Here is a 20873-nt window from a genome sequence, read left to right on the forward strand (position 1 = left end):
CTCCATTGTTAAATATATTTAAGGCTAGGATAAATAGATAGAGAGCCCAGGAAATTAAGGGATATGAGGAGTGGGCGGGAAAGGAGAGTTGAAGCCCAAGATCAGTCATGATCGTATTGAATGGACACAGGCTCGATGGACTGTGTGGTCTGCTCCTGCTCTGATTTCTTGTGTTCTTAACTCTACTAAATAGGTAATTATTTATGCGTAAGCCCAAACAATATGTCCAGTTTGTAATGCCACTACCTAGGGAAATTCTAAATGCTTTCATCATTACTTCAACTAAAATTCACACATCCGGGTTGAATCTGGGACCTTTGTGCTAAATTTGTCCACTGGGCCATCCAGGAAGAATTCTATTTTGATTTTTGTATCCAGAACTTTTTTTGCTGATCTGAGCATTCATTCTGATACACTGGAAAATCTATGGGTAAGTTGAAAGCAAAATAGTTCATCTTGTCATTTGATCGGAATGTTTTACCTCTGTGTGTTTTATGCAGAGTTCCATTATAGCCTAGGCTTTGGAACATGGGCAATGGGAGCAGGCGTAGGCCATTTGGCCCCGTGGGCTTGCTCTGCAATTCAACTAAATCATGGCTGACCTTCGCCCTCTATGCCTTTTTTTTTGTACTATCCCCATATCCCTTGATATCTTTAATACCTAGAAATCTGTCAGCCTGCCTTGAATACGCTCAGTGACTGAGCCTCCACAGCCTTCTGGGGTAGAGATTTTCAAAGATTTGCCACCCTCTGAAGAAATTCCTCCTCACCTCAGCCCTAAATGGTCTACCCCTTATTCTAAGACTCTGTCCCCTGGTTCTAGCCCCCACCCCCAAACTGGGGAAACCCCTTTCCTGTATCTACCTTGACAAACCCTGTAAGAATTTTGTATGCTTCAATGAGATCACCACTCATTCTAAACTCTAGAGAATATAGGCTCCAGGCCCAGTCTCCTGAATCTCTCTTCTTAAGACAGTCCTGCCATCCCAGGGATCAGTCTGATGAACCCTTGTTGCACACCCTCTGGTAAATATATCCTTCCTTGTGTAAGGAGACCAAAACTACACGCACTACTCTAGGTGTGGACTCACCAAGGCTCTATACAGTTGCAGCAAGACTTCTTTATTCCTGCACTCAAATCCCCTTGCAACAAAGGCCAACGTACCATTTGCCTTCTTAATTGCTTGCTGCACCTGCATGTTAGCTTTCAGTGACTTATAAACAAGGACACCCAGGCCCTTTGGATGTCTCACCATTTAAGAAATACTCTGCATTTTACCTACCAAAGTGGATAACTTCATATTTTCCATATTATATTCCATTTGCCATGTTCTTGCTCACTCAGCCTGTCTAAATCCCCTTGAAGCCTCTTTGCATCTTCCTCACAACTCAGATTCCCAGCTAGTTTTGTCATCAGCAAACTTCAAAATATTACATTTGGTCCCCACATCCAAATTATTTGACAAAGACAGGAATAGCTGGGGCCTAAGCACTGATCCTTGTGGTATCCCACTAGTCACAGCCTGCCAACCTGAGAATGACCTGCTTATTCTTACTGTCTCTATTTTTTTGTCTTTTATCCAATGCTCAAACCATGCTAGTGTATTGCCCCTAATCCTATGTGCTCGAATCTTGCTTAACTAACCTGTGTGGGACCTTATCAAAAACCTTCTGAAAACCAAATACACCACATTCACTGGTTCCCCCTTATCTATTCTGCTATTTACATCTTCAAAAATGTTGTCAAACGTAATTTCCCTTTCACAAATCCAAGTTGACTCTGCCCAATCCTAACATTATTTTCTAGTCCTGGTTATCACCTCCTTTATAATAGACTCTAACATGTCTGTAGTTCCCTGTTTTCTCTCTCACCCTCCTTTCTTAAATAGTGGGGTTACGTTTGCAATTTTCCAATCTGCAGGGGCCACTCCAGAACCTGTAGAATTTTAGAAGATGAACACCAACGCATCCACTATCTCTATAGCCACCTCTTTCAACACTCAGGGATGTAGATCATCAGGTCCCTTGCCCTCACCCTCAACATTGGACCTTTGGTAGCCCTAAAACTGTACTCCAGCAAGTTACAACTTTTGGGAGAATGGGGCTGGAGGGCAGAAAATTAGAAATGGAGAAATGTTTTTTCAAAATTGGTTCATTTTTATTTCCATTAACTATTCATGGATAAAATACATTTGCTTAACTGTCTTCTATTCCGTAATTCTCAAATATAAAATGAGGCAATTTGTTTTCTTATTCTGTTTTGCTGTCCCTATTTTGTGCATTTTTTATGTTACAATACCCCTTTGTCTCCAAATCTGTCTCTGTTATTCTGTGTGTTTCATTTGCTTTTGTGTTTTTTTGGTAACTTGTGTCTGGCACTTTCTGTCCCATTTCTCTTCTCTTTCATTAAGTGCTTCCTCCTCCTTGTTCCTCACATACTTTTCCTCCTTTCATCTGTCATGGAGACCCTTATTCCCTTTTTTATTACTGGAACACTCCTACCCACTGGCTTTCATGCTGATTTAAGCAATCAGTTAGCTAGATGGGGAGCATGAAGTGTTAGGGGTGTACCGGTGTACCCAGAGTACAAAATGTTCAGAGGCAGTGCAGAGGAAGAGTAAGAGCGGGAAGAGTTGGGTGAGGGGACCAGTTTTTAGAATAATTGTACAGTTCCAGGTTTGTTGCAGCAGCATTGAACATATGATCCAATATGCCATAAGATCAAGTGGAAATTCCTCATTCTCTAATAAGCAACTATTTTCCTTCACAAAATTGTTACTGCACAGGAGGAGACCATTTGGCTCTTTGGGTCTGCACCAGCTCTCCCAAGGAGCAATGTACCTTGTGCTGCTGCCCTGCCTTCTTCCCTTAGTCCTGCACGTTCTTCCTCCTTTTACGAAAAGTAATTGTAATTTTTTTTCTCCCAGTGATTATCTGCTGCTAATTGGAGAAATATCTTTGAAAATCTAAAGTAATGAATTTTTAAAAATTATTCATTCGTGGGATCTGGGCATTGCTGGCAAGGTCAGCATTTATTGCCCATCCCTAATTGCCCTTGAAGGTGGCGGTGAGCTGCTGCCTTCAACTGCTGCAGTCCATGTGGTGTAGGTACACCTACAGTGCTGTTAGGGAGGGAGTTCCAGGATTTTGACCCAGCGACAGTGAAGGAATGGCGATATATTTCCAAGTCAGGGTGGTGAGTGGCTTGGAGGGAAACTTCAAGTGGTGTTCCCATATGTCTGCTGCCCTTGTCCTTCTGGATGGTAGCAGTGTGGGTTTGGAAGGTGCTGTCCAAGGAGCCTTGGTGAGTTCCTGCAGTACATCTTGTAGATGGTACATCATGCTGCTGCTGTGTGTCAGTGTGGAGGGAGTGAATGTTTGTGGATGGGTTGGCAATAAAGTGGGCTATTTTGTCTTGCATGGTGTTGAGCTTCTTGTGTTGTTGGAGCTGCACTCACCTAGACAAGTGGTGAGTGTTCCATCACATTCCTGACTAGGATGTGATAACATGTGACTTATGCCTTGTAGATGGTGGACAGGCTTTGGGGAGTCGGGAGGTGCGCTACTTGCCACGTGATTCCTGGCCTCTGACATGCTCTTGTACCACAGTATTTATATAGCTAGTCCAGTTCAATTTCTGGTCAATAGTAACCTCCAGGATGTTGGTAGTGGGGGATTCAGTGATGGTAATGCCATTGAATTTCAAGGGAGGGTGGTTAGATTCTCTTGTTGGAGATTGCCTGGCACTTGTGTGGTGCGAATGTTACTTGCCACTTGTCAACCCAAGCCTGGATATTGTCCAGATCTTGCTGCATTTAGACATGGACTGTTTCAGTATCTGAGCAGTCGCAAATGGTGCTAAACATTGTGCAATGATCAGCAAACACCCCCACTTCTTACCTTATGATGGAAGAAAGGTCATTGATGAAGCAGCTGAAGATGGTTGGGTCAAGGACACTACCCTGAGGAACTCCTAGAGTGATGTCCTGGAACTGAGTTGATTGACCTCCAGCAACCACAACCATCTTCCTTTGTGCTAGGTCTGACTCCAGTGGAGAGTTTTTCCCGAATCCCATTGACTCCAGTTTTGCTAGAGCTCCCTGATGCCACACTCGGTCAAATGCAGCCTTGATGTCAAGGGCAGTCTCACTCGCCTCACCTCTGGAGTTCAACTTTTGTCCATGCTTGAACCAAGGCTGTAATGAGGTGAGGAGCTAAGTGGCCCTGGCAGCACCCAAACTGAGCATCAGTGAGCAGGTTATTGCTGAGCAAGTGCTGCTTGTTATCACAGTTGATGACCCCTTTCAGCGCTTTACTGATGATCAAGAGTAGACTGATGGGGTGATAATTGGCTGGGTTGGATTTGCCCTGTTTTTTGTGTACAGTACATACCTGGAAAACTTTCACATTGTCGGGTGGATGCTAGTGTTGTAGCTGTACTGGAACAGCTTGGCTAGGGGCACAGCAAGTTCTGGAGCACAAGTCTTCAGTACTATTGCCGGAATATTGTCAGGGCCCATAGCCTTTGCAGCATCCTGTGACTTTAGCCTTTTCTTTATCACGTGGAGTGGAACGAATTGGCTGAACACTGGCATATGTGATACTGGGACCTTTGGAAGAGGCTGAGATGGAACATTCACTTGGCACTTCTGGCTAAAGATTGTTGCAAATGCTTCAGCCTTTTCTTTTGCACTGATGTGCCGGGTTCCCCATCATTGAGGATAGGGATATTTGTGGAGCCGCCGCCTCCAGTGAGTTGTTTAATTGTCCACCAGCATTAACGACTGGATGTGGCAAGACTGCAGAGCTTAGATCTGATCCATTGGTTGTGGAATTGCATAGCTCTGCCTGTCACTTCCTGTTTGGCACACAAGTAGTGTTGTGTTGTAGTTTCACCAAGTTAACACCTCATCATTTTTAAGTATGACTGGTGCTGTTCTTGGCATGCCCTCCTGCACACTTCTTTGAACCAGAGTTGATCCCCTGGCTTGATGGCAGTGGTAGAGTGGGTGTTATGCCAGGCCATGAGATTACAGTTTTGCTGCTGCTGATGGCCCACAGTGCTTCATGGATGCCCAGTTTTAAGTTGCTAGATCTGTTTGAAATCTATCCCCCTTAGCACAGTGGTTGGGCCACATAACATGATAGAGGATATCCTCAATGTGAAGCTGGGACTTTGTCTCCACAAGGACTTGTGCCTACCAATGCTGTAATGGATAGATGCATCTGCGGCAGGCAGGTTGGTGAGGATATGGTCAAATATGTTTTTCCCTCATGTTGGTTCCCTCACTACCTGTTGCAGACCCAGTCTAGCAGCTTTGTCCTTTAGGACTCTGCCAGCTCGGTCAGTAATGGTGCTACTGAGCCACTCTTCGTGATGGATGTTGAAGTCCCCACCCAGAATACATTCTGCGACCTTGCCACTCTGTGCTTCCTCCAAGTGGTGTTCAACATGAACGAGCACTGATTCATCAGCTGGGGGGGGCGGGGGGGTGCGGGTACGTGGTACGTGGTAAGCAGTAAGCAGCAGGAGGTTTTCTTGCCCATGTTTGACCTGATGCCATGAGACTTTATGTGGTCCGGAGTTGATGTTGAGGACTCCCAAGGCAACTCCCTCCCGACTGTATACCACTGCCGCCACCTCTGCCGTCTGTCCTGCTGGTGGGACTCCGTGAGTATGACTGACTGTGTCAGTCTGGTGCATGACTAGTCTGTGAGACAGTTTTCCTGATTTTTGTCACTAGCCCCCAGATGTTAGTAAGGACTGAGGGCTGAGTTTGGCATTGTCGTTTCTGGTGCCTAGGTCAATGCTGGGTGGTCTGTCTGGTTACATTCTTTTTGGACTTTTTTGTGGTTTGATACAACCGAGTGGCTCGCTAGGCCATTTCAGAGCGCTGTGGATCTAGTGTCACACGTAGGTCAGACCAGGTAAGGACAGCAGGTTTCCTTCCCTAAGGACATTAGTGAACAGATGGGTTTTTATGACAATTGACAATGGTTTCATGGTCATCATTAGACTTTTAATTGCTAACTTTTTTTATTAAATTCAAATTCCACCGTCTGTCATGGTGGGTTCCAAACCCAGGTCCCTAGGTCCCCAGAGTACTACTCTGGGTCTCTGGATCACTAGTCCAGTGACAATGCCACTACACCACCACCACCTCTTCCAAAGGGCAGAGTTTTCAATAAAACGAGAAACTGCCCTTTCCCTCTTTCAGATTTAAGAACAATGTCATGCTATTATAAGTAATACACAAAGTGGTAAAAGATCAACATTTTATTTTCTTCAGCGGTGCCTTTGTTCTCTGGAAAATATATCATGCTCCTTCAGTTTTGTAAACCTCAGATTTTGCAGTTATGGCTTAATCTCCCAACACAAATGAAGCTGTGTTAGTAAAACAAGCTGAAGGTACAAACTTGTGAGCTGCTGCACTTTGTATAATTTCTTTTTGCATGTCATCAGCTTGCATTCAGTGCCATTTTTATATAATCAGTTGTTTTTTTGAAGCCCTTGGCCAACACTTATTTTTAGTTTTGGTACTGACAGGAGCAATGAGGAAGGGTAAAGTTTCACAGCCTTGAGGTCTGTGGAAAGAATAAGTTTGAGTAGGAGACAATGTTGAAACAAGAATCAATGCACATTGAGGATGTGAAAGTGTGGAGGATAACGTATTTGTGCCATAGCCAATTTTTGAATTGTGGAGGTTGTGACTTGGAAACTGAGGCAGGATACCGGGTGAATCTGTACTTTGTTTTACAGCTACACCAAAAGGTTTTTACTTTCAAGAATTCCAATCTTAACAAGTTTACGTTTATAGCATTAAGTAACAAAAGATTAAAGTTTGGGGCTCTGCAGCTCATCTGAAGACCATTTAAAAAAATTAAGAACTATTGGATTTATCCTATAGTGTAGAATGAATGCAATATTGGGGCACCAGTCTATCATGGTGCAAATCTGTATCAGCTTCCAGTTCTAGAATGAAGGGGATAGAGGGGTGGAGTGAATAACTATTCCTATAGTTCAACAGGTTAGCTTCATAAACAAAGTAGACTTTTCAACCCATTTGCTTTTCCTGAGATGATGAATCTGGGAAGGGTATGTTCCACAGGAAAGTTGTGTCCTCCATGGCCTTGCCCAAGTGCTCATTTGTGATGTTAGACAGAGTTCTGGCATTCTTTTTCATCTGTGGGGACGTCATATCTGATTCTGTCCTCGCTCTCACACTCGAGCACCCACACACTCAAGCACTCATCTTTGGATAGTAATCAGGATTGGAAAGCCAGACCTTTTTTTCTTCCTATCTAGCCTAAGGTGATTGACGCTACTCGTAACGTTCCTAACACTACATTGGCTAATGTCAGATAACTTGGTACAGATTGGAGGAAATTATCTTTTCATAGGAAATTATTTATGGTACTACAAATCTTCAACTTTAGAGTTCAGTGTACCTTTTAAGGAAAGGAAAGCATTTTCCCTCCAATTCTGCCCTCTTGAGCAACACTGATTTTAATTGCTCATAAAATCATAATAGGAGTAGGCCATTTGGCCCCTTGAGCCTGTTCTGCCACTCAATAAGATCATGGCTGATCTGATTTGTGGCCTTTTCCTGCCAGCCTTTTTATTATCTTTGATTCCCTTACAGATCAGAAATCTGTCCAAATTGGCCTTGAATATAGTCAATGACCCAACCTCCCCAGCTCTCTGGAGAAAAGAATTCCAAAGATTAATGACCCTCTGAGCAAAGAAATTCCTCCTAATCTTTGTCAAATGGAAAACCCCTTATTTTGAAACTGTGGCCCTAGTTCCAGATACCCCATCCTCTCAGCATCTACCTTGTTAAGCCCCTCAGAATCTTACATGCTTCAATGAGACCATCTCTCATTCTTCCGAACTCAAATGAGTGTCGGCCCAACCTGCTTGGCCTTTCCACATAAGACAACCTCTTCATCCCAGGAATCAACCTAGTGAACCTTTTCTGAACTGCTTCCTATGCAAGTATAATTGGTGGCCCATCATAGGCGGCTATGCCTTTAGCTGCTAAGTCCTTAATTCCTGGAATTCCCTACCTAAATATCTCTGCCTCCCTATTCCTCCTTCTTCCTTTTTAAAGCACTCCTTTAAACCTACCTCTTTTTTGTGAAGTTTTTGGTCACCTGCTCTAAGTACCTAAAGTAGCTAGATGTCAAATTTTGTTTTAGTTCATTCCTGTGAAGCACCTTGGAATGTTTTATATTAGAGGTGCTATATAAATACAAGTTGTTGCATGCACTACAGTTTTAATACTGAGCTTTCATTACTCTGCCAGCATTTTTTAGTAGCAATCTTCTCCCTGCCCTATCTGTTTGTTCTTATCTCTATGTTGACTCTGTTTACTCCAATGAGAGAATACTTATAAAACCTCAAGACCCCAATGGTCTGTAAATGTTTTTTGTTAATTTCTAAAAGCCCATATGGCATATAGAAATAATATGACTTGTCGGAAAATCTGACAACTAGTATTTGCCCTATATTGACTGTTGATTTCATTTTTTAAAAGTGCAAAAGAATTTAGTACTGATAGGCCAGCCCGCGTGGAATTTATGTTCTCATCTCACCAGTTATTTGGACATAAACACTTTTTAACTGTCATGCAGCTTCATTGTGTCTTCCCATTGCTTTTACCATAAGCCATTTTTTCCTCCATCCCTGAAAATGATGCATCAAGCAGAATTATGCTCTTGGACATCTCAGTGAATTGGAACTTGTTTATGCATGACCTGGACAGTGTAGGCTATCCAACCAATTTGGTGGTGATATACAACCTGAGACACTGACCAGGAACAGGTGTGGAATCAGTGGTAAGGGTATGAGGTTTGTAGCAGGGGTTGAATACAATGGCTTTAGCCTTCCCAGTGCTATATCTGGAGGAAATTGCAATTCATGCAGGACTGGATGCTTGACAAGCAGTCTGAAAACAGCGAAGCAGTAGAGCTCAATATCATCAGCGTTTGTGTAGAAGCTGATCCCTTGTCTGCAGATTTTGATGCCAAAGGGAAGTGTTTAGATAGTGGAGTGGGGGCCTTGGAGGATAGACTCTTAGGTGACCGGAGTTAACTAGTTAGTGACAGAGATGCCTTTAATGGAGATACTCTCCTTCTGAGGGAACAAATTTGCATTTATATGAGAAGCCCCAAGCAAGTTCCACTGAGATGGACAATGGAAGAGTGGGTTAGAGGGTGATGATGTCAAATGTTCTCAAAAGTTAGAGAGGCTAATGAGGATGAGATGGGAAAGAGACTGCAGCAAAAATGATTTAAGGACTTGTTAGAGAAGAACTTGAATGAATGTTTGGCCTGATGGAGAAGGGAACGAGCTGGATGATCTCAACCTTAGTGGTGAAGGAGGAGTGTGGTCCTTGGGGTCATGTTGGTGGGGGAGGGAGGGCGTGATTGTCCACAAAGGGGTTTATAGAGGTGGTAGTGGAAAAAAATTAGGGGTACTAAAGCCATTTGTAGTGACACTACCACTATCCATCTATGATCAGTCAGCACATTCAAGGGGCTCTATTGTTCTTTCAGACTGCGCTTCTGTACAATATGCTTTCTAATGTGTCCAATTTCAAAATTAGATTAGCATCTTCATGTCCCAAGGTGGTTTTCCATGCAGAGCTCTACCCATTATGTTCACAAGGTTGCAACAACAAGGAAAGAATTCATTACAATTTTTGTACTATCTCCAGAAAATGAATTATTCAGTTCTGGAAACACAACCTTGCCAGCCTGGGCCAGGAGTACTATTAGTTTCTATTATTGATGCTTTCCATTCATGTGCTAAGAGTTTTTATTCCATTTTTATATATTTATTTATTTTTTGTTTATTGCTGATGCAATTAGTAACCAACCACTTGGTCATTACATATTTTGATCTGAAAATTAATACCTATCAACTTAATTTTACTGGATTTTTTTCTCCTGAAAGTAAAATAGGTAAATTAGCTTAGACACTTGTGTCCTTGACTGTCATGAATTTTGATCTTGATAGCCCTGTTGGCAAATGCACTGACCAATACTGATGATAAATGCACTGTTCATCAAAGAAACTGCCCTTCACAACTTGGCATTGAAACCTGGAAAGCTCCAGGTTTGACTTCCCTGGCCTGTGCTGAGTTATTCCCAACTGGTGGTGATAAAGGAGTTATAATTGGCATCAGAATCTCTAGACTTGGTAACGGAAAATCAGTGTTTCTGCCCCTTCTGTTTTCCCGATATGATTTGAGCTAATTGCTTTTTACGAAAACTGCAAAGCAATGAACAGAAATGTGGAATACAATCTCAAACATCAAGTCATAAGAAAAACAGGAATTTTACATATTGATAAATGTAAATCAGTAGCCTTGTACAACGTGAACACTTGGATGATGTACTGGGGAACTAGTAGCATCTATGGATTCTATCCATGCATCTTCCATTTTTCAAGAGGAGGGAAAACAAGTCGAAGAGGAAAATACTCCAGTCTAAATTAAAACTGATCAGTACAATAGAAAATGTGGTTAGGTTCTACTGTATATATTAACTGTGATTCTGCTTATCTATTGTAGAGCTGACCTTGACATCATTGGTTTAATATTATTCGTTTGCATCCAGTTATCAGATAAATATACATTTTTGACAATCTAATGTAGTACTTGTAGAATAAATCTACCATAATGACTTACAAGAGCATGTTACTCACTTCCTTGCTGATAGTCTCGTGTGTGTTTATTCTCTGGACACTGTTTCAGGAGACAGTCACACCCCTTAGATTACCTTAAGTTCGGCCAGTGGTCAGGGACAGGAGGGTGTGACTATGAGTGAGGCAGGTAGAGGGATCCAGGAAGTAGCACTGTAGGAGCCTCAGCCCTTGTCCTTATCCCACAAGTTTGAGATTCTTGCTCCCTTTGTGGATGAGAGCGGGGACTGTAGGGAGGATGAGCAAACTGACCACAACACCGTGGTACAGGGAGCCATTCTAGTCAGGGAGAAAAGAGAAATGTAGTTGTAATTGGGGATAGTATAGTTAGGGGAATAGATGCTGTTCTCTGTAGCCAGCATCGAGAGTCCTGAAGGCTATTTTGCCTACCTGGTGCCAGGGTTAAGGATATCTCGTCTGGGCTGTAGAGGAACTTGGAGTGGGAGGGGAAAGATCCATTTGTCGTGGTCCACGTAGGTACCAACGATATAGGTAGAACGAGGAGTTGAATGAGGTTTTGCTGAGGGAATACTATTTAGCTAGGGGCTAAATTAAAAAGCAGAACCAAAAAGGTAATAATCTCCGGTTTACTACCTGAGCTAATTGGCACAGGGTCAATAAGAGTAAAGAGATAAATGCATGGCTCAAAGATTGGTGTAGGAGAAATGGGTTCGAATTCATGGGACATTGGCGCCAGTACTGGGGAAAGAGGGAGCTATTCTGTTCGGACGGGCTACACTTGAATCATGCTGGGACCAGTGTCCTGGCGAATCGCATAACTAGGGTTGTAGATAGGACTTTAAACTAAATAGTGGGAGGAGGGTTCAGTTGAATGGAAATATAAAAAATCAAAGTTTAAGGAGAGGGTAAGAGTGCAGGTTAGTGACGAGGCTGATTGTTACCAAAAAGTGAAAGGAAGTGACAGAGTGTGTGAACGCCATATTGCACTAAAGAACCATATAAGAGTAGGGAAAATTGACAATAGGGCAAACTTAAAGGCTTTGTAGCTGAATGCGCATAGCATTCGGAATAAAACTAATAAGTTAACAGCGCAAATAGAGATAAATAGATATGATTTGGTGGCGATTCCTGAGGCATGGTTACAGGGAGAACAGGTTTGGGAGTTGAATATCTAAGGGCACTCAGTGTTTCGGAAGGATAGGAAGGAAAAGGAGGTGGTGTAGCTTTGTTAGTAAAGGAAGAGATCAGTGCTATAGTGAGGAATGATATAGGCACTGGAGGGCAAGATATAGAGTCCGTCTCGGCAGAAATAAGAAGTAGCAAGAGAAAGAAGTCCCTGGTGGGAGTAGTCTATAGGTTCTCAAACAGTAGTTCATAGTAGTAATACTGGGAGCATGTAAGAAAGGCACGGCAATAATCATGGGTGATTTTAATATGCATATAGACTGGACTGATCAAATTGGCAAGGGTAGCCTCGAGGGAGAGTTCATAGAGTATTAAAGGTCGTTTCTTCGAGCAATATGTTGTGGAACTAACCAGGGAGCAGGCTATCCTGAATTTGGTTTTGTGTAATGAGATGGGATTAATTAATGATCTCATAGTAAAGGATCCTCTAGGGAAGAGTGATCATAGCATGCTAGAATTTCAAGTTCAGTTTGAGAGTGAGAAACTTGAGTCTCACACTAGTGTTCTGGAGTTAAACAAAGGTAACTACATAGGCATGAAGGCAGATTTAGCCCTAGTGGACTGGGCAGGAAGACTACAAGGTAGGACAGTTGATGAACAGTGGCAGATATTTAAGGAGATATTCATTTCCTCCCAAGTAAAATATATTCCAAAGAGGAAGAAAAATGGTAAGAGGGGGAAAAAGTATCCATGGCTAAGCAAGGAAGTTAAAGATAACATAAAGGCAAAAACTAAGGCATACCAAATTGCAACAGTCAGTGGCAGGCTGGGAGGGTTGGGAAACTTTTAAAGATCAAGAAAGGGTTACTAAAAAATAATAAAAAGAGTCAAGGTAAATTATGAAAGAAAACTAGCGCAAAATGTAAAAACTGAGAGGAAAAGCTTCTACAAGTATATAAAAGGAAAGAGAGTAGCTAAAGTGAATGCTGGCCCTTGGAGGATGAGACTGGGGAGTTAATAGCGGGGAACGCAGAAATAGCAGAGATGCTTAATCAATATTTTGCCCCAGTTTTCACAGTGGAGGACACTAGTACCACCCCAATAGTAAGAGGTAGTGCAGAGGGTATAGAGAAGGAGGAACTTAGAACAATCACCATCACTAGAGAAATAAGTATTGAGCAAACTATTGGGATTAAAGGGTGACAAGTCCCCAGGACCTGATGGCCTACATCCCAGGGTCTTAAAGGAAGTGGCAGCGGAGATAGTGGATGCATTGGTCATAATATTCCAAAATTCCCTGGATTCTGGAAAGGTCCCAGTGGATTGGAAAAATGCTAATATAACGCCCTTATTCAAAAAGCGGGGGAGGCAGAAAGTAGTAAACTATAGACCAGTTAGTTTAACGTCTGTCGTTGGGAAATTGTTAGAATCCATTATTAAGGAAGTAGTAATGGGGCATTTGGAAAGTCAAAATGCAATCCATCAGAGTCAGCATGGTTTTATGAAGAGTAAATCGTGTTTGACTAATTTGCTAGAGTTCTTTGAAGATGTGACAAAGTGGATAATGGGGATCCTGTATATGTGGACTTCCAGAAAGCCTTTGATAAGGTGCTGCACAAAAGATTAATAAACAAGATAAGATCACACACAGTTAAGGGTAATATATTAGCTTGGATAGAGGATTGGCTAACCAACAGAAAGCAGAGAGTCAGGAAAAACGGGTCTTTTTCTGGATGGCAAGCTGTAACTAGTGGGGTGCCACAGGGTTTGGTCCTTGGGCCCCAACTATTTATAGTCTATATTAATGACCTGGATTCAGGGATAGAAGGTACTATAGCTAAGTTTGCAGATGACACCAAAATAGGTGGGAAAGTAAATTGCAATGAAGAAATAAGAAATTTACAAATGGATATGGACAGGTTAGGTGAATGGGCCAAAATTTGGCATATGGAGTTTAACGTGGATAAGTGTGAGGTTATCCATTTTGGTCAGAAGAATAAAAAGGTGACTAATTATTTAAATGGTGAGAAACTTCAGAATGCTTCAGTGCAGAGGGATCTGGGTGTCCTTGTGCATGAATCGCTGAAAGCTAGAATGCAGGTACAGCAGGTAAAAAGGAAGGCAAATAGAATTTTGGCATTTATTGCTAAAGGAATAGAGTAGAAAAATATGGATGTGTTGTTGCAACTGTACAAGGCATTGGTGAGACCGCACCTGGAGTACTGTGCACAGTTTTGGTCTCGTTACTTGGGGAAGGATGTAGTTGCACTGGAGGCTGTTCAGAGGAGGTTCATTAGATTGATTCCAGAGATGCGGGGCTTGTCTAATGAGGAGAGATTGAGCAGTTTAGGCCTATACTCGCTAGAGTTTAGAAGGATGAGAGGAGATCTAATTGATGTATATAAGATGCTGAAGGGGATAGACAAAGTAGACGTGGAGCGGATGTTTCCCCTTGTGGGGCATTCTAGAACGAGAGGCCATAGTTTTAGGCTAAGGGGTGGTAGATTTAAATCAGGGATGAGGAGGAATTACTTTTCTCAAAGAGTCATGAATCTGTGGAATTTACTACCTCAGAGGGTGCAGTGGATGCCGGGATTCTGAATAATTTTAAGGAGGAGATAGACAGATTTTTAATTAGTAATGGGTTGAAAGGTTATGGGGAGAGGGCGGGAAATTGGAGTTGAGGCTGAAATGAGATCAGCCATGATCGTATTGAATGGCGGGGCAAGCTCGAAGGGCTGAATTGCCTACTCCTGCTCCTAGTTCTTATGCTCTTATGTAAATACTATATAAAAGATAAGCAAGATGAATTGCCTAATGAAGTGAGTAGGAGTATAGTCAAACTGACTTTAGTTCAGTACATATAAATTTAATATATCCAGATTATATCCAAATTAAGATGATGACATACACAATCCATAAATGTGTTGACATTTGTTTAAAAATGTTTCTTGAACTATTCTTTCAAGCAGCCAAGAAATATCCCTTAATCAGAAGGCTTCAATTGTTCTAAATGGACAAACAATTTAGATTAATTGCTAGCTTTTACAGAGATAGTCTTGCCTGTTGTACAACACATTATTCAATAAGGTGCACTTCCTCTAAAATTGCATTTATTTATTTTCAGATTGCCTTGGATCAACAGTATTTTCACCAATCAAAGCAGATGTGACTGGCAACATCAGTGTAAGTAGTCAGGACTGTGGCAATCCAATGATATGTGGATTGGTTTATGCAGTTGCTCCATTAACATCTCCAAATAAGGTATATTGCAGTATGTGTAGGATGTGCAATGATCATTAGATAATTTCTACACATGAGGGGTTCCCATTCCTGTCCTGTAACCATTTGCTGCCAGTTCACATGTGGAATTCTGATGTAGTTTAGCCATAGCTGTAATGGCCTCCATGGCTGGATAGCTTGCTGATGTTCATGCATGAGAGGCATTGTGTCAGTGAGCTGATGGCAGGCTGCCTGTTCTCATGAAAGCAAATCCCACCTGTGCTTCTGATAAGTGTGTAATGGGGAATATATGGTAAGACCGACTGACTAATTTGCAGGTGTAATTTACGAGGAATTGTTTTGGCTATAATGAGCCCTGTAGTGAGCAACATAATGTCAGCTCCAGAATTAGACTTGCTCGGGGATCCTTCTTCATCGTTGCTCACAGTTCTTGCTCAGAGACTGCGCAGTCAAAAAGATGTGCAGATGAAGGAGACTATTCAGAGCCTGTATCTGAACTTTCTATAGAAACCTACAGTTTTATCTGTCTTCTATCAATGCCACCCCCCCCGCAACCCCACAGATATACAGTATCTAACTTGAATTATCCCTGAATATTTGCTCTTATCAGTCTGAACTCAGCTTTCAGTTTATATATTTTATCTTTTCTTCAGTCATTGTATCATTAGAGCTTCAGATTTATCTTTTTCGTGTTTTTTTTAAACCTGTATATATTTCATTCTCAAGATCTCATTTACTTTATCAGAGAGTTTTGGATAGTAATGTTATTTATTAGTTCTATAAATTAAGTCATCATGTAACTTTTATTTCTACTGTTTTAAAAATACTTTTAAATAAGAAATTCCCTGTAGGAGGTCCACTTGATTCAATTATAATACCCTTGCCTTAGATTGAGAAAGGCCTGGGTTTGAGCCTAGCTCTAGGGCTTAATTTAGTGCATAATCTAAGGTGTCACTCTAGTACTATACGGGAGGAACACTGCATTGTTTTGGGTCAGGTGTTAGGCCATCTTGGTGGTTCAGGTTGGTACAAGGGGAATTAAAAAAAGGGCTTTCATTTATATTGCACCTTTCATGAGTTCCGGATGTCCAGAAGTGTTTCGTTGTTAATGAAGAACCTTTGAACTATGGACACTGTTGTAATGTAGGGAAATTGTTGAAGAAGTTTGCCTAATGTTGGACTTTGAAGTTGAGAATGATTATAGGATATTGTTGTTTATGCGATCTTGTTGTCTTACATATTTTTGGTGTCTCAGGTAATCAAGGGATCTGGTGAGCAGGGAAAGTGGAGTTGAAGCTGAAGGTCAGACATAAGCGCACTGAATGGCAGAGCAGGCTCAGCTGGCTATCTGGTCTACTCTTGCTCCTATTTCTTATGTTTATAAGCTGGCATAGCCTTGGCTTAACATCTGCTCTGAAAGGCATCAGCTCCCTCAATGCCTGAGTCCTTAAGTACTGGACTGAAATGTTAACTTAGATTATGTGCTCAAGATTTAGAGCAGGGCATGAACCCATGAGCTTCTGAACCAGGAGTAGAAGTGGTTCGGCTTGATAAAGCTAAAAGGCAAAGGGAGAGTGTATCCATGTTCATTAAATTCCTGATTGTATTGGGAACTTTTATTGTCTGTAAAAAGATAAAAGCATGTAATGATTAAAGAATTGTTATAATGTGAGCCACCCAGGAACAAATCAGAAACTTGGGTTTGGGGTCTAAAGGAGGAGAGGGTGAGGGAATGGGGCAGTAGACAAAAGGGAAGGAGGGAGCTGGCACAAGTGGGTCTGGGTGAGAAGCCAGGACAGACAAGATAGTGCAGTTAACATGATCAATTGATATACATGGCTCAGCACAGCTCAGATTTAGTGCTTTGGCCTCCATCAGCAACTTTGAATTTAAATAGTGCCTTTAAAATAGTAAGCTGTTCTTGTACACTGGACTAAAAAGGAGACATTAGGATCAGTGCTTGAAAGCTTGATCAAAGAGGTAAGTTTTAAAGAGAATCTTGAAGAAGGAGAAGGATACAGAGGTTGAATTGAAACATTTTGAGCAGTTGTATAGCAACCAGATTGCATATTTACTATTTTTCATTCTTCAATGACATGATAATTAACAGCAGTTAACTTTATTAACTGATGATGCAGTATGCACTCCTTGCCCCAGTCCTATGTGTTTCTGTATATATGGTGCATTTTACAGTGATCTATGAAGGAAGCAGTCCAAGTGGCCACTTTTGGCCAAATCTTTCATTCCAAAGGAAATTGTAGCTAACTAAAGGACTGAATTTTGACTCCCCTGAAAGTTTCATTGTATGTGCAAAAGTTGATTTTTTTTTTAAACAGAAAATCAAGTCGGTGTATGAGACAAATCCTTCAAAATTTAAAACCTTGCAACTGATCCTGGAAGGAGAGAAGGAACAATATGGCACCGAGTGGCCAAAGGTTGGAGCTACACTGGCGCTCATGTGGCTCAAAAGGTAACCAGTCTAATTTATTTAGCTCTATTTTCCTTTATTTTTTGCTCTCTCCCCACAATTTAGCTGCCGTTGCCCAAGTGGCCATTCTTTGTACATGAGCTTGAACAGTGGAGCTGTTTTGACTATGTAGTGCACCACAGCAATGCCTGAATCTATATTTCAGAGATCCACACATACTGCAGGTGGACACCGGGAAGCCCTTGGGAATGGAAGTCTTGGTGGGCTTTTAACTATTAGGTAGCCATTTAAAATGTGACTTCAAATTGAAATGTCTCCCTCTGTAGCACTTTGCTATTATTCATGTTTTTGCGGTAGCTATCTTTTATAGATGCCCTATAAAAGGTCACCACCTCTTGCTCCAACACTATCTAATTTGCCTTATTGTAATTACAGTAATTGCAGTAAATGGAAATGTGGTTTTCATTTTGAAAATGTGGGCTGTTGCCAGCTGCGAGCAATCACTTATTTAGATAGTGCCATGTCTTATTTTCCAAGTCATTAGTCACTGGATCAGCTATGTAACGAACCTTAAATTTGATTTTGTTGTGATGAACAGCAGGGTTAAGAAAAATAAACTAAGTAACAAGGATGTAACTGGTAAAGAGCAGTAAGCATTTTTTTTTTCATTCTTTCATGGGCTGTGGATGTTGCTGGCTAGGCTAGCATTTATTGTCCAACCCTAATTGCCTGTGAAGGTGGTGGTGAGCTGCCTTCTTGAACTGCTGCAGTTCATGTGGTGTAGGTACACCCACAGTGCTGTTAGGAAGGGAGTTCCAGGATTTTGACCCAGCAACAGTGTGGTTTGGAGGGGAACTTGCAGGTGATAGTATTCCCATGCACCTGCTGCCCTTGTCCTTCTCGGTGGTAGAGGTCACAGGTTTGGAAGGTGCTGTCCAATGAGCCTTGGTGAGTTGCTGCAGTGCATTTTGTAGATGGTACACACTGTTGCCACTGTTCATCGGTGGTGGAGGAGCAAATGTTGAAGATGGTGGATGGGGTGCCAGTCAGGTAGGCTGCTTTATCCTGGATGGTGTCAAGCTTCTTGAGTGTTGTTGGAGCTGCACTCATCCAGACTAATGGAGCGTGTTCCATCACACTCCTGACTTGTGCCTTGTAGATAGGCTTTAGAGAGTAAGGAGGTGAGTTACTTGCTGCAGAATTCCCAGCCTCTGACCTGATCTTGTAGCTGCAGTATTTAAATGGTTAGCCCAGTTCAATTTCTGGTCAATTTTAACCCCCAGCACCTTGTTGAATACGCACAAAAGTCCCAACCATTGTAGTTCCCTGTGAAGACTTGTAATAGGTCAAGCACTAAAGGCTCCATTATCAACCTGACAGCAGTACATGTATATTTTCAAGAGCAGTTTGAGTGGACGATGCTGAGTTATACTGCTTTGTTCATGTGTGCTATAATCTATATTGTGTGCTTTAGCAAAGAGTCTGTTTGTTTGTGCTATAATTAAAAATATTTCAGATATGAGCAGTGTTAAATAAATAAATACATCCATGCAAAATGTCTTAAGGGTTGACATAGCTAGCTGATGGAGTTAGATGAAGTGGGGTGGAAGGAGCCTCAAGTGGCGGGTAAATGCCAGCATAGCCCAGCTGGGCTGAATGGCCAATTTTCTGATGCAAATTCTGTAGCTAAGAAATGGAGTTCTGCTTACAGATGTCCAAATTACATTGAAACTTTTTAAAGCAAAGGAGCTGCCTGTCCTATTGGATTTACAGCTTAAAGAGAGAGAACTAGCATTTAGAACCTTTCACAACCTCTGGACATCCCAAAGCGCTCCACAGCCAATGAAATACTTCTGCAGTGTAGTCACTGTTGTATTGTAGGGAAATGGAGCATCCAATTTGCACTCAACAGGGTCCTACAAGCAGCAATGGGATGAAGACCAGCTAATCTGTATTTGGTGTTTGTTAAAGGATAAATATTAACCAGGTCAATGGGAAAATCTCCTCTTCTTTCACAACTGTCATGGGATATTTTATATCCACCAGAGAGTGCAGACAGACCACAGTTAAACATCTAATCCAAAAGATGGCACCTGTGGCAGTGCCGCAGCCCCTCAGGAGTGTGCTGAACTGTCAGCTTGGACTAGGTGCTCAAGTGCCTGGAGTGCGGCTTGAATTCAGTTGTCTGACTCCGAGGCAAGAGTGCTGCCACTGAGCCAAGGAAGATAGCCCGACCTTGCAAGGATATACTTCTGACTGTGGTTTACATTAATTGTGGGCCCTACTGTTATTCCGATTTGGTATGATGTAAACTGAAAACATTGATACAATATATAATATTAGTAACTACTAGATTCATATTAAAAATTAGTCTGATTTTTGAAATTGGGGGTAAAAAAGCTGATTTCTATTTGTGATTTTTTTTTCCCCCACCCCCCCCCCCCCCATCCACTCTTGCAGGGGTTTGAAGTTCATACAGGTTATGCTGCAAAGCATCGCAGATGGGGAGCGGGATGATGCAAATCCAAACCTCATTCGAGTCAATGCAACAAAAGCATATGAATTGGCCCTGAAGAAATATCATGGCTGGCTCGTACAAAGACTATTTTCTGTGAGTGTTATTTTGCATTTGCTCCTTGCTTGAACAAGCTCGCACGCTGAGCTGCAATCACACTTGGCCAGCATTTCTTGGAAGTGAGAAGCTGTACATTGGTTCCCAGGTTAACCTTGCATGGGATCAACATGAAGTACTCCAGAGCCTGTAGGATGCCCTTGCATCTCAGCAGCTTTGAGGGGATGGGGCGACCAGGAAAAAACATTTCAAAAGAATTGTTCCAACTAGTAGGTTTTCAACAGTAGTGGAATATTTCAGTTTTAAACATACACTGAATGTTCCACAACGTCTGAAATTTTAATTAATTTCCTTAAGGGAGGATGTTGGAATTACTGATACAATCACTGTCAAAGCCCACCAAGTCTGGCAGATCAGTTATCAACCAGAATGCTGGGCAATTAAGATATGCTAAGGGGTAAGATTTTAAGTGTTGACTGCAACATGTAACCTTGCTTTTTGTTTTGCAGGCTGCAGTTTACGCAGCTCCATATAAATCGGACTTTATGAAAGCGTTGTCAAAGGGTAAAGACGTCAAAGAAGAAGAATGTGTAGAGAAAATCAGACAGTTTTTAGTCAACTTTACAGTGACTATCGACGCAATCTATGAGATGTACACAAAACTGAACGCAGAGTTGGATTACAAGGTCTAACACTTGCACTGAGTCTGCCTCTCTTATTTTCTCTCTCTCTCGCTCACTCACTCTCTCTCTCTCTCTCTCTCTCTCTCTCCCCCTTCCTGTCAGCAATAAACTAACTGTAATCACTGTGATTTTGATAACTTTTTAGGTTGCTGT

At 41.9% G+C, this 20873-nt stretch overlaps 1 protein-coding gene across 2 annotated transcripts in view; it reads left to right on the top strand.

Moving 5' to 3' along the window:
• gltpa (glycolipid transfer protein a) overlaps positions 1-20873 on the top strand; it is a 38524-nt gene that overhangs the window by 12162 nt on the left and 5489 nt on the right. Inside the window, exons 2-5 of one of the 2 annotated variants that reach the window (XM_078554419.1) lie at positions 14922-14980; positions 17374-17507; positions 19926-20076; positions 20547-20723. In XM_078554419.1, coding sequence (XP_078410545.1) covers positions 14922-14980; positions 17374-17507; positions 19926-20076; positions 20547-20723 — 521 coding nt within the window. Of the gene's footprint in view, positions 1-14921; positions 14981-17373; positions 17508-19925; positions 20077-20546; positions 20782-20873 lie in introns of those variants that run through there. The other variant, XM_078554420.1, reaches the window with a different exon arrangement.

This window comes from Cetorhinus maximus, chromosome 12 (assembly GCF_964194155.1).
Source record: "Cetorhinus maximus chromosome 12, sCetMax3.hap1.1, whole genome shotgun sequence".
NCBI lineage: Eukaryota > Metazoa > Chordata > Chondrichthyes > Lamniformes > Cetorhinidae > Cetorhinus > Cetorhinus maximus.